Source organism: Salmo salar, chromosome ssa05 (assembly GCF_905237065.1).
Source record: "Salmo salar chromosome ssa05, Ssal_v3.1, whole genome shotgun sequence".
Lineage (NCBI taxonomy): Eukaryota > Metazoa > Chordata > Actinopteri > Salmoniformes > Salmonidae > Salmo > Salmo salar.
In genome coordinates this window covers 61,571,916-61,586,311 of record NC_059446.1, presented here as the reverse complement: position 1 = coordinate 61,586,311, position 14,396 = coordinate 61,571,916, and the positions used below count along the sequence as shown (strand labels likewise).

The following is a 14,396-nucleotide window of genomic DNA, read 5'->3' as shown; positions in this document are numbered from 1 at the left end:
CAAGGTGCAAGATTATCCAGATCCCTCCAAATAAATAATATAAATAGAGTAATTTTTGGGGGTGTTATTATTATTATTTTTTTACAAAAACAACCACGACAAATAATCGAATAAATAATCTAAGTGCGTGTGTGTGCATGTGCGCACGTGCAATTGTCAACTCCATCCATTAAAACCACTGTAAGAAAACATAACCTGGTGAATCAACTTGAAATAATGTGTGTGGTTAATAACACAAACATTTACTGTAGGCTGCTGAAACAACGTGAATTGAATAGTCTAACCTTTCACTGCTGATAGCAGGCCCACTGTACTTGAGGTAGGATCTCTAATGCTATGGGGAAATTAATTGGGGATGGATTTATCTGTAACACGCGGGAAAGGGCGCTGTAAATTATTTTGAGATTTGCTTAGTTCGTTATCTTCTCATGGCACCAAATGCCTATTTGCGGGTAAGTGACATCAATAAAGTTACTAAATTTGAAAGGTCAATGTACTGTCAACCTATAAAAGTCGGGCGTCCAGTTCCGAGACACACAAACACACAAGGTTAGTTGTTGACAAATATACGTCGTTAGCCAGCAAGCTAATAACAACAACACTAGCTAGCTAGCTACCCAAACAACTACCTCAGGGTCATTAGCGTGAGTAGCGTGACTTGTATCATACGATTATTTTAGCTAGTAAGAAATTGTTTCTATAGCTGTGTTGACTTGGTTGTGCTTTTTGTTCTGCAACTGAGAAAGCGGCACCACTATCTTGCTAACTTGGCTAGATAATAACAGCTAGCTAGATAGTAGCTTGGATTGCACACAAATGGGACACATTCGTTAGCTGTTTTACTCGGTTATACACATTTTGTCTATCTAGTAACAACTACATATTGAATCATATTGTCATATTCTATGACAAAATATATTTTACTGTCTGCTAACGTTAGCCCCCCCCCCCCCCCTTCATGTAACTGTAACGTTAAACTGTTGTGTTCTTTCAGGCCTCGAAGCATGAAAGCCCAGAAACGCAAATCGAGCACCCCAGAACCACGGCCCATGCGTTCTAAAGCCTTAAAGAGGGATGAGACAACCTGTGCCCCCCAGATCTCCAAAGGTGGTCCACTCTGCACTCTCTCTGTTAACAGACATATCTCCATTTCCACCCCGGCTAAGGGAAAGGGCTCTGGGATGACGGTCCCAGATGGGCTGTCACCAATGAGACACTCTCCCAGGTTCAAGCAGAGGACCATTGCTTCAGGTACGGAGGGATGAGAAAAGGAAGGGGGAATGGAGAACTAGAGAGAGTAACGCATAGTGTGTTGCTGAGATACGAAGGGATGTGGGAGTTTATGTGCAAGGGCATTTCATTGGTTTTACATTTATTGGTTTTACATGTTTCAGTGATAGGAGTTGATCACATTCCCATCTCATTGTGAAATCTTTGTTTTGTGTCTGCTGCAGGCCAGCTTAAGAATGGGGAGGATTGCCAGCTATCTCCCAGCCCCTCTGAGGCAGAGGAAGAGGACACAGAACTGGGCCTGGTAATCACCTTAGGTGAGCTTCTCAACTCTGCTTCTTGTGACACTCTGAATAAACAAGAACAATTTCCAAAAACAACCCCCCCCCCCCCCTCCCCTCAGACAACCCTCAGATATCATATTCAAAACTGCAATAATTTCTCTCCACCTTATGGCAAAATTAGTCGAATTGCAGGAAATTAGCTTTCCAAACCCATTGGCAAAATGTGTGGAATTGAAGGAAATTAGCTCTCCAAGGTCGAGGCGGGGAGCTAAAATGTTTTCCCCCAAAAGTCTAGGGCCTGCTCTGACTGCATGTGTGGGTATGTATGGATGTTGGTATGCAGACCTGCGAGCCACTGCAGCGCCTCATGATGAATTCAGATTTATTGTGGCCCTCACCCCCATCAAAGTTGCTTATCCCTGCTCTATAGGAAGTGGACATACCCACCATTTTGGAAACACTGAATCAGATTTCTAGTGTATGAGAATTGGGTTTCTGTTTTGATGTGCACAAATTCATTACTTCTGTCTGAAGATGGAGAGGATTGTGGGGGCCAGAGGCTGTCAACGAGGAAGAGCAGTTCGAAAATGAAGAGCACTTTAGACAATGGGCAGGAAGAGGGACACTCCGTGGCTGGAAAAAAGTCGTCGGAAGATTCATCCAGTGACAGTGAGGAGGATGAGTTTGAGCAGCTGGATATGGATCTGGAGAGGAAGTCACAGCAACACAACTTGACCTCCGTCAACGTACGGACCATCCTCCATGTGAGTTACCTGGGGTAGTCTTCCCTGTGGCTCAGTTGGTAGAGTATGGTGTTTGCAACGCCAGCATGGTGTGTGCAACACTAGGGTTATGGGTTCGATTCCCACGGGGGGCCAGTACAAAAAAAATGCATGAAATGAAATGTATGCATTCACTACTGTAAGTCGCTCTGGATAAGAGCGTATGCTAAATGACTAAAATGTAAATGGGTCTCAATCCGGGCAAAAGAGGGGTTAATGCTAACTGCTAAGTACTAATGTTAGTGTTGAACATTTTTGACTGACACCTGTGAATGTTTCCCTCAGGAGGTGATAACCAACGAGCACGTAGTGGCCATGATGAAAGCAGCCATCCAGGAGACGCAGGACCTACCCCTATTTGTGAGCGTCAACATACAGCAAGTTATACTGACAGTACAACTCAGAAATTGGTTGCTGATATCACTTGCAAGTTTTTAATAATTTCTCTCTCCTCTGCCTGAATTCAATGTTTTTATCTTCTATTTGCATCCATCAGGAGCCCAAGATGACCCGCTCCAGACTGAAGGAGGTGGTAGAAAAGGGGGTGGTGGGTTTCCAGTAACACAACTTGCAGCTAGCTACCTTTTAATATTCTGTCCTGGATTCATCTCAATAGTCTAAAGCCGCTTCCTCTTCTCTTGCAGGGCATCCCCACTTGGAATATTTCTCCTATCAAAAGGGCCCTTGAAGTGAAGGTACGTCCCTGTCACACACAGTGCTAGTGTCATGTCAAATACTTTATTACTCCTCACTGTTGTTTCATCTCTGTTGCTTTCTTTCTATATTTCGCTCCCTCTCATCTCACTCCCTGCTTCCTCTCCCCAGCCCCCCCAGTTTGTTGACATCCCTCTGGAGGAGGAGGAGGACTCCTCTGATGAAGAGTACTGCCCCGATGAGGATGAGGAGGATGAGACTACAGAGGAGGTGAGGAAGAGCATTTTCAATCAGTCAAAAGTGTGTGCTATGTGACTACGATGTCATGCCTGTGACATTGTCGTTTCAGACGTTTTGGAGTGATGTGGACAGCACAGCCTCGTCCCCACGGTGTGCCCGAGGGACGCGGCCCAGGACCCCTGGACACTCTGAGTGTGAAGAGGACAGATTTGACAGTCCCAGACAGGTAACACACTCTGCGTTTGGCCTTTGATTGAAAGTTATTGAAATAATTGGGGGGGAAAGAATGCAATTATTATTTTATATTTTGTTGTCACAAGTACAGTGAAATGCCTTTCTTGACACCTCTAAACCTAACAATGCAGTAATCAATACAAAAGTAATACTGAAGATAACATAGGAGAAATAAGAATACAAGAAAGGAGAAATAAGAATACAAGAAAGTATGTTAACACACATACACAGGGTCAGAGTTAACTGACTGAGTTAATATTTACAATGTACACTGGATGAGTATGAGTTTACTGTAATGTTGGTCTTGGTTTATGTTTAGAAGCCAAGGCAGCCCAGACATCTGAGGGTAGACACTGTTCCTATGGGGCCCCCTCCGCCCCCGTCCTCCACTGGTCCCTCCCGGCCCCTCAGGGCCCAAGACTGCACATTCCTGGAGAAGCTTCACGCAGTGGAGGAAGAGCTGGAGCTCAGCCCCATCTGCACCGAACCCTTCCAGGTACTGAAACTGTTAAGCTATTAATGGGTTGCACTTCCATCACTTAGTCGCATCGTTGCCATTATTATGAACTTTCTACAGACCCCACAGCCATATTAGTCCCCGACGGATGCCAAGTCATTTTGGACGGGGGCTAATGCCTATTTAGTCTAAATTACACTACAGTGGCTTGGAAATAGGATGACAGTGCTAAAGTAGGAAAATAATCAGTCGAAAACACATTTTCCATCATTATGTGGTCGAACTTACTTTAGAGAGGGCAAAGTTTCTATTAGCTAGCAAAGTTTGTCAAAAATAGCTATCAATGCTAGCGTTAGCTAGCTAAAATTCAGTGCTGTCCCCTCAATCTTGGCTAGCTAGCTAAAGTTATACTGCATCTAAAGTCAATCTGCCGACATAACAATTATGACAAAAGGTTTTCCTACTAATTATTTGCCTCCTTTTGAAATGTAATAGGGTTTTCAAGCAACTGTAATGCTCTTTTGATGAAGTCTTCATCACCGCCATTGACAATGCATTGAGTAGAACGTTCATTCGGTCATCAGTCCTCAAGAGAACGTTCAAAACAATACTGTGACGAAACGTGCAACCCATGAATACTAGCAGACTATTCAGCTATACCAGGAAATCTTCTGACTCTTATCAGGACTCTATTCAGCCATATCAGGACCAATGTGAATCTCTTCCTTCATTGGTTCCATCTCTCTGTTTCCAGCCTCTGACTGGAGGTGCAGGGTCTAGCCTGGTGGCATGTCGTACCCGCTCCAAACGGACCCTGAGGAACGTGCCCCTGGGCAAGCTGGAGGCGGAGCTACATGCCCCTGACATCACGCCTGACATGTACGACTACAGCTTGGCCTTGGAGGACCGCGACTGGAGCGAGTGGCTGCAGGGCCTCATGACATCCGACATGGAGAATGAAGGTTAGGATTCAAAGAAAGGGATGATGAGGGAGGGTTGAAGGATGGGCAGTGTACTATTGAAATGGAATGGTCTGACCATGTAGAAACCGATGCAACAGGATTTTGCATCATTCTCAAAAATGGGCCATGAATTCAGTTTTTCCTGGAGCAAATACATTTATTAGTGAAATACACAGTTGGCACTCCTCCAAACACTGAAAAGTGTGAAGCAGGTAGACTGAGACAGATGGAGCTGCATTTAACCTGTGTGTGTGTGTGTATACACGTTTTACGGGAGATGTGTGTGTTGCTGGTTTAATTGCTCTCTCTGCTCTGTCATGTTTTGCTCATTTTGACTTTTCCCCCCACTGCTCTGCTCCTGTTTGTCTCCCCCACTCTGCCTCATCTTTCCCGTTTCGTCTTCACTGGTTATGGTTGTGTGTGTTGACAGCCCTTTTACCCTTAGGCCATATACCTTCACTTTTAAACAGTTTAAAATAACTGTTTCTGTCTCTCTCGCTACCTCCGCCTTCTCTTTTCTCTCTCAGAAGAGGGTGATGATGATGACGACCCAGAGTATAATTTCCTGGAGGATCTGGATGAGCCTGACCGAGAGGACTACAGGAACGACCGGGCCGTACGCATCACCAGTGAGTCTCTGTAATAATGTTTCCATACATCATCCCTAACCACAGACATATAAGGGCCTGGTAAATTCCAATTCAACCAAACTATTTCCTTTCTCCCTCTTTCAGAAAAGGAAGTGAACGAGCTATTGGAGGAGCTTTTCGAGACGGTGAGGAGGATTATGGGATCATATCTGCAAGTCTATTTCTTTAAAAAAATCTCTTTCTGAATCTCACACTTTTTACCCCTTCAGTTCCAGGATGATGAGCTAATAGTGAATGGGCAGGATGACGATGGGCACGAAGAAGATGAAGAGAGGGAGGAAGCTGCTCCACCCCCGAGTGCTCCACAATTCAATGTTCCACAAGCCATTCGGTATGATTCCACCCTGACCCTCTCACTATTTCTCTCGGGGAAAGAAAGGGCTTTCAAAAAGTGTACAGCCAACCCAGTAAGTAAGTAGCCTTGAGCTGGAACAGCTAGTAGGAGCAGATCTCCTGTTTCTATAGCATGAGGCAGCTTGATGTACAAGTAGACCCCCTGGACAGGATGCTAGTCTATCGCAGGGCCTTACCCCCAATCTATCTCCTTCATGCTGAGTGCCAAGCAGAGGCGCATTGGTTCCCATTTTTACAGTCTTGACTTGGCCGGGGATCGAACTCACAACATTCCGATCTCAGAGTGGACACTAACCACAAGGTCACTGAATTGGTCCACCAACCCAGTACCTCATATTAACCTCCCTGGGCAAGGTGGGACGTTTGCGTCCCACCTAGTCAACAGCCAGTGGAATCGCGTGGCGCGAAATTCAATTACCTCAAAAATGCTATAACTTCAATTTCTCAAACATATGACTATTTTACACAATTTTAAAGACAAGACTCTCGTTAATCTAACCACATTGTCCGATTTCAAAAAGGCTTTACAGCGAAAGCAAAACATTAGATTATGTCATGAGAGTACCCTGCCAAAAATAATCACACAGCCATTTTCAAAGCAAGCATATATGTCACAAAAACCAAAACCACAGCTAAATGCAGCACTAACCTTTGATCTTCATCAGATGACACTCCTAGGACATTATGTTATACAATACATGCATGTTTTGTTCAATCAAGTTCATATTTATATCAAAAAACAGCTTTTTACATTAGCATGTGATGTTCAGAACTAGCATACCCACCGCAAACTTCCGGTGAATTTACTAAATTACTCACGATTAACGTTCACAAAATACATAACAATTATTTTAAGAATTATAGATACAGAAGTCCTTTATGCAATCGTGGTGTCCGATTTTAAAATAGCTTTTCGGCGAAAGCACATTTTTGCAATATTCTGAGTACATAGCCAGGCCATCACGGCTAGCTAATTTGACACCCACCAAGTTTGGCCCTCACCAAACTCAGATTTACTATAAGAAAAATTGGATTACCTTTGCTGTTCTTTGTCAGAATGCACTCCCAGGACTTCTACTTCAACAACAAATGTTGTTTTGGTTCCAAATAATCCATAGTTATATTCAAATACCTCTGTTTTGTTCGTGCGTTCAGGTCAGTATCCGAATTTCAAAATATTCCATTAACGTACTTCAAAGCATGTCAAACGCTGTTTAACCTCTTATGGCTAGGGGGCAGTATTTTCACGGCTGGATAAATCGGGTACGTTTTTTAATCTGGTTACTAATCCTACCCAGTAACTAGAATATGCATATACTTATTATATATGGATAGAAAACACCCTAAAGTTTCTAAAACTGTTTGAATGGTGTCTGTGAGTATAACAGAACTCAAATGGCAGGTCAAAACCTGAGAGATTCCTTTACAGGAAGTGGCCTGTCTGACCATTTCTGGAACTTCTTTGCCATCTCTATCTTTTACTAAGGATCTCTGCTCTAACGTGACACTTCCTACGTTGTCCATAGGCGCTCAGAGCCCGGGAAAAACCTGAATGTCGTCATCCCAGCCCCAGGCTGAAACACATTATCGCCTTTCTCAAGTGGCCGATCAAGGGACTGTGGGCTTAGGCGCGTGACCTGACCGCCCCCGTCTTTGTGATTTTTTTTTTTCCCTCTGTTTGCCGAAAAGGAGATTCCCGGTCGGAATATTATCGCTTTTCTACGAGAAAAATGGCATAAAAATTGATTTTAAATAGCGGTTGACATGCTTCGAAGTACGGTAATGTAATATTTAGAATTTTTTTTGTCACGAATTGCGCCATGCGCACGACCCTTCTTTACCATTTCGGATAGTGTCTGGAACGCACGAACAAAACGCCGCTATTCGTATATAACGATGGATTATTTTGGACCAAACCAACATTTGTTATTGAAGTAGCAGTCCTGGGAGTGCATTCTGACGAAGACAACAAAGGTAATGAAACTTTTGTAATAGTAAATCGGAGTTTGATCAGGGCTAAACTTGGTCGGTGTCTAAATGGCTAGCCGTGATGGCTGGGCTATCTACTGAGAATATTGCAAAATGTGCTTTCACCGAAAAGCTATTTTAAAATCGGACATATCGAGTGCATAGAGGAGTTCTGTATCTATAATTCTTAAAATAATTTGTTTTTTGTGAACGTTTATCGTGAGTAATTTATTAAATTCACCGGATGTTTGCGGGGGGTATGCTAGTTCTGAACGTCACACGCTAATGTAAAAAGCTGTTTTTTGATATAAATATGAACTTGATTGAACAAAACATGCATGTATTGTATAACATAATGTCCTAGGTGTGTCATCTGATGAAGATCATCAAAGGTTAGTGCTGCATTTAGCTGTGGTTTTGTTTTTTGTGACATTATATGCTAGCTTGAAAAATGGGTGTCTGATTATTTCTGGCTTGGTACTCTGCTGACATAATCTAATGTTTTGCTTTCGCTGTAAAGCCTTTTTGAAATCGGACAGTGTGGTTAGATAAAGGAGAGTCTTGTCTTTAAAATGCTGTGAAATAGTCATATGTTTGAAAAATTGAAGTTTTTGTATTTTTGAGGAATTTGTAATTCGCGCCACGCCTATCATTGGATATTGGAGCAGGTGTTCCGCTAGCGGAACGTCTAGATGCTATTTTTCTCGTAAAATAGCGATAATATTCCAACCGGGCGACGTTGTATTCATTCAAAGGCTGAAATAAAAAAATGGAAAATTCTCATGAACTCGCATCTCCAGTGTCACTGTTCCCAGCCTGACCACTCACAAACAGAGCTGCTGTACTTGCCCAGAGACTGCAGACACCCCATTATACTTTATGGCGCCTTCTGAGAGCCAATGGAAGCCTTAGAAAATGTCACGTTACAGCAGAGATGCTGTATTTTTGATAGAGATGCCACAGAAGGAGAACAAATTGTCAGACAGGGCACTTCCTGTATGGAATCTTCTCAGGTTTTGGCCTGCCATATGAGTTCTGTTATACTCACAGACACCATTCAAACAGTTTTAGAATCTTTAGAGTGTTTTCTATCGAAATCAACTATATGCATATTCTCGTTTCTGGGCAAGAGTAGTAACCAGTTTAAATCGGGTACGTTTTTTTATCCGGCCGTGCAAATACTGCCCCATAGCCCAGACAGGTTAATAATGATATAGACATTGTAATGCGGCGCAAACAACAAGATGAAGCAACTAGACTTTTGAGATGCTCTTAAAATGCCAACTGTTTCATAAAATAGCATTATGATGAGCCAAATAATCCATTGCTTCCTGGTCCTCCTTGAGTCAACAGTGCTATCTATCCCAGAACTGAATGGATGTGAATGTTTGACCGTTTAGCTCACGCTTGCTTTTTTCTACAAACACGGTCCTCCTCTTGTTGACTTTGTGCTGGTTGGTGAGCCAAATTGGCTGTCTGTCTAATGTGTTATGAACAACTACAGGATACGTGACTGCAGCTGCTCATGCGTTTTTTCCCCATTTTTTTTAAATCTTTATTTAACCAGGTAGGGCAGTTGAGGAAAAAGTTGTCATTTACAACTGCGACCTGTCCAAGATAAAGCAAAGCAGTGCGACAGAAACAAAAACGGAGTTACACATGGGATAAACAAATGTACAGTCAATAACACAATAGAAACATCTCTATACAGTGTGTGCAAATGAAGTAAGGAGGTACGGCAATAAATAGGCCAATAGTGGCAAAGTAATTACAATCTAGGAATTTACACTGGAGTGATATACAGTTGAAGTCAGAAGTTTATATACACCTTAGCCAAATACATTTAAACTCAGTTTTTCACAATTCCTGACATTTAATCCTAGTAAAAATTCCCTGTCTTAGGTCAGTTAGGATCACCACTTTATTTTAAGACTGTGAAATGTCAGAATAATAGAAAATTATTTATTTCAGCTTTTATTTCTTTCATCACATTCCCAGTGGGTCAGAAGTTTACGTACACTCAATTAGTATTTGGTAGCATTGCTTTTAAATTGTTTTACTTGGGTCAAATGTTTTGGGTAGCCTTCCACAAGCTTCCCACAATAAGTTGGGTGAATTTTGGCCCATTTCTCCTGACAGAGCTGGTGTAACTGAGTCAGGTTTGTAGGCCTCCTTCCTCGCACACACTTTTTCAGTTCTGCCCACACATTTTCTATAGGATTGAGGTCAGGGCTTTGTGATGGCCACTCCAATACCTTGACTTTGTTGTCCTTAAGCCATTATGCCACAACTTTGGAAGTATGCTTGCGGTCATTATCCATTTGGAAGACCCATTTGCGACCAAGCTTTAACTTCCTGACTGATGTCTTGAGATGTTGCTTCGATATATCCACATAATTTTCCTTCCTTATGATGCCATTTATTTTGTGAAGTGCACCAGACCCTCCTGCAGCAAAGCACCCCTACAACATGATGCTGCCACCCCCGTGCTTCACGGTTGGGATGGTGTTCTTCGGCTTGTAATCCTCCCCCTTTTTCCTCCAAACATAACGATGGTCATTATAGCCAAACAGTTCTAATTTTGTTTAATCAGACCAGAGGACATTTCTCCAAAAAGTACAATCCTTGTCCCCATGTGCAGTTGCAAACCGTAGTCTTGGTTTTTTATAGTGGTTTTGGAGCAGTGGCTTCTTCTTTGCTGAGCGGCCTTTCAGGTTATGTCAATATAGGACTCGTTTTACTCTGGCTATAGATACTTTTGTACCTGTTTTCTCCAGCATCTTCACAAGGTCCTTTGCTGTTGTTCTGGGATTGATTTGCACTTTTCGCACCATCTCTAGGACACAGAACGCGTCTCCTTCCTGAGCGGTATGACGGCTGCCTGGTCCCATGGTGTTTATACTTGTGTACTATTGTTTGTACAGATGAACATGGTACCTTCAGGTGTTTGGAAATTGCTCCCAAGGATGAACCAGACTTGTGGAGGTCTACAATGTGTTTTTTGAGGTCTTGGCTGATTTCTTTTGATTTTCCTATGATATCAAGCAAAGAGGCACTGAGTTTGAAGGTAGGCCTTGAAATACATCCACAGGTGCACTTCCAATTGACTCAAATGATGTCAATTAGTCTATCAGAAGCTTCTAAAGCCATGTCATCATTTTCTGGAATTTTCCAAGCTGGTTAAAGGCATAGTCAACTTAGTGTATATAAAGTTCTGACCCACTGGAATTGTGATTCAGTGAATTTTAAGTGATATAATCTGTCTGTAAACAATTGTTGGAAAAATTACTTGTCATGCACAAAGTAGATGTCTTAACCGACTTGCCAAAACTATAGTTTTTTAACAAGAAATTTATGGAGTGGTTGAAAAACGAGTTTTAATGACTCCAACCTAAGTGTATGTAAACTTCCGACTTCAACTGTATGTGCAGATGAGGATGTACAAGTAGAAATACTGGTGTGCAAAAGAGCAGAAAAACAAATACGGGGATGAGGTAGGTAGGTGGTTGGTTGGATGGGCTATTTACAGGTGGGCTGTGTACAGCTGCAGCGATCGGTAAGCTGCTCTGACATCTGACGATTAAAGTTAGCAAGGGAGATATGTCTCCAAGTGATTTTGCAATTCGATCCAGTCATTGGCAGCAGAGAACTGGAAGGAAAGGGGGCCAAAGGAGGTGTTGGCTTTGGGGATGACTAGTGAAATATACCTGCTTGAGCGAGTGATACGGGTGGGTGTTGCTATGGTGACCAGTGAGCTGAGATAAGGTGGAGCTATACCTATTAACGACTTATAGATGACCTGAAGCCAGTGGGTTTGGCAACGAATATGTAGCGAGGACCAGCCAACGAGAGCATACAGGTCACAGTGGTGGGTAGTATATGGGACTTTGGTGACAAAACGGATGGCACTGTGATGGACGGCATCCAATTTGCTGAGTGTTGGAGGATAATTTGTAAATGACATGGCTAAAGTCAAGGATCGGTAGGATGGTAAGTTCGGCAGCATGAGTGAAGGACGCATTGTTGCGAAATAGGAAGCCGACTCTAGATTTTACTTTGGATTGGAGATGCTTAATGAGTCTGGAAGGAGAGTTTACAGTCTAGCCAGACACCTAGGTATTTATAGTTGTCCACATATTCTAAGTCAGAACCGTCTAGAGTAGTGATGCTAGTCGGGCAGATGGGTGCGGGCAGCGATCAGTTGAAGTGTATGCGTTTCGTTTTACTAGCATTTAAGAGGAGTTGGAGGCCACGGAATGAGTGTTATATGGCGTTGAAGCTCATTTGGAGGTTTGTTAACACAGTGTCCAAAGAAGGGCCAGATGTATACAGAATGGTGTCGTCTGCGTAGAGGTGGATCAGAGAATCACCCGCAGCAAGAGCGACCTCATTGATAAAAACAGAGAAAAGAGTCGGCCCGAGAATTGAACCCTGTGGCACTGCCATAGACTGCCAGAGGTCCCGACAACAAGCCCTCCGATTTGACACACAGAACTCTGTCTGAGAAGTAGTTAGTGAACCAGGCGAGGCAGTCATTAGAGAAACCAAGGCTGTTGAGTCTGCCGATAAGAATATGGTGATTGACAGAGTCGTAAGCCTTGGCCAGGTCGATGAAGACGGCTGCACAGTACTGTCTTTTATCGATGGTGGTTATGATATCATTTAGGACCTTGAGCGTGGCTGAGGTTCACCCGTGATCAGCTCGGAAACCAGATTGCATAGCAGAGAAGGTACGGTGGGATTAAAAATGGTCGGTGATCTGTTTGTTCACTTGGCTTTCGAAGACTTTAGAATGGCAGGGCAGGATGGATATAGGTCTGTAACAGTTTGGGTCTAGAGCGTCTCCCCCTTTGAAGAGGGGGATGACTGCGGCCGCTTTCCAATCTTTAGGAATCTCAGACGTTACGAAAGAGAGGTTGAACAGACTAGTAATAGGGTTGCAACAATGGCAGCGGATAATTTTAGGAAGAGAGGGTCCAGATTGTCTAGCCCAGCTGATTTGCAGGGGTCCAGATTTTGCAGCTCTTTCAGAATATCAGCTGTCTGCATTTGGGTGAAGGAGAATCGGGGGGGGGGCTTGGGCCAGTTGCTGCAGGGGATGCAGAGCTGTTGGCCGGGGTTGGGGTAGCCAGGTGGAAAGCATGGCCAGCCGTAAAGAAATGCTTCTTGAAGTTCTCGATTATTGTGGATTTATCAGCGGTGACAGTGTTTCTTAGTCTCAGTGCAGTGGGCAGTTGGGAGGAGGTACTCTTATTCTCCATGGACTTTAGTGTCCCAAAAATGTTGAGAATTAGTGCTGCAGGATGTAAATTTCTGTTTGAAAAAGCTAGCCTTTGCTTTCCTAACTGACTGTGTGTATTGATTCCTGACTTCCCTGAAAAGTTGCATATCGCGGAGACTATTCGATACTAGTGCAGTGCGCCACAGGGTGTTTTTGTGCTGGTCAAGGGCAGTCAAGTCTGGAGTGAACCAAGGGCTATATCTGTTCTTAGTTCTACATTTTTTTGAACGGGGCGTGCTTATTTAAGATGGTGAGGAAAGCACTTTTTAAAGAGCAACCAGGCATCCTCTACTGACGGGATGAGGTCAATATCCTTCCAGAATACCCAGGCCAGGTTGATTAGAAAGGCCTGCTCGCAGAAGCGTTTTAGGGAGCATTTGGCAGTGATGAGGGTTGGTCGTTTGACCGCGGACCCATAATGTACGCAGGTAATGAGGCAGTGATCGCTGAGATCCTGGTTGAAAACAGCAGAGGTGTATTTGGAGGGCAAGTTGGTCAGGATGATATCTATGAGGGTGCCCATGTTTATGGATTTGGGGTTGTACCTGGAAGGTTCTTTGATAATTTGTGTGATCTTAGATTGTAGGACGGCCGGGGTGTTAAGTATATCCCAATTTAGGTCACCTAGCAGTACGAACTCTGAAGATAGATGGGGGGGCAATCAATTCACATATGGTGTCCAGGGCACAGCTGGGAGCTGAGGGGGGTCTATAACAAGCGGCAACAGTGAGGGACTTATTTCTGGAGAGATCTTTAAAAGTTGAAGCTCGAACTGTTTGGTCATATACCTGGATAGTATGACAGAACTCTGCAGGCTATCTCTACAGTAGATTGCAAATCCGATCCCTTCAGTAGTTCTGTCTTGACGGAAAATGTTGTAATTGGGGATGGAAATGTCAAAAATGTTGGTGGCCTTCCTAAGCCATGATTCAGACATTGCTAGGACATCAGGGTTGGCAGAGTGTGCTAAAGCAGTGAATAAAACAAACTTAGGGAGGAGGCTTCTGATGTTAACATGCATGAACCCAAGGCTTTTACGGTTACAGAAGTCAGCAAATGAGACTACCTGGGGACACACAGGGCCTGGGTTAACCTTTACATCACCAGAGGAACAGAGGAGGAGTAGGATGAGGGTACGGCTAAAGGCTATAGGAACTGGTCGTCTAGTGTGTTGGGAACAGAGAATAAAAGGAGCAGATTTCTGGGCGTGGTAAGATAGATTCAGGGCATAGTGTACAGACAAGGGTATGGTAGGGTGCGAGTACAGTGGGGGTTAAACCTAGGCATTGAGTGACGATGA

General features: G+C 43.5%; 1 protein-coding gene across 5 annotated transcripts in view; it reads left to right on the top strand.

The window, feature by feature from the left end:
• The first annotated feature begins 330 nt into the window (after positions 1–330).
• The window catches only part of gon4lb (gon-4 like b), a 28,464-nt gene continuing 14,398 nt past the window's right edge, over positions 331–14,396 (top strand). For 2 of the 5 annotated variants that reach the window (XM_014201148.2, XM_014201145.2), the window contains exons 1-14: positions 331–452; positions 995–1,251; positions 1,455–1,547; positions 2,049–2,278; positions 2,582–2,656; positions 2,793–2,843; positions 2,941–2,991; positions 3,122–3,220; positions 3,300–3,416; positions 3,744–3,920; positions 4,636–4,843; positions 5,371–5,472; positions 5,578–5,618; positions 5,703–5,824. In XM_014201148.2, coding sequence (XP_014056623.1) covers positions 439–452; positions 995–1,251; positions 1,455–1,547; positions 2,049–2,278; positions 2,582–2,656; positions 2,793–2,843; positions 2,941–2,991; positions 3,122–3,220; positions 3,300–3,416; positions 3,744–3,920; positions 4,636–4,843; positions 5,371–5,472; positions 5,578–5,618; positions 5,703–5,824 — 1,637 coding nt within the window. In that variant the 5' untranslated portion in view covers positions 331–438. Of the gene's footprint in view, positions 453–530; positions 550–994; positions 1,252–1,454; positions 1,548–2,048; positions 2,279–2,581; positions 2,657–2,792; positions 2,844–2,940; positions 2,992–3,121; positions 3,221–3,299; positions 3,417–3,743; positions 3,921–4,635; positions 4,844–5,370; positions 5,473–5,577; positions 5,619–5,702; positions 5,825–14,396 lie in introns of those variants that run through there. The other 3 variants (XM_014201147.2, XM_014201146.2, XM_014201149.2) reach the window with 3 other exon arrangements.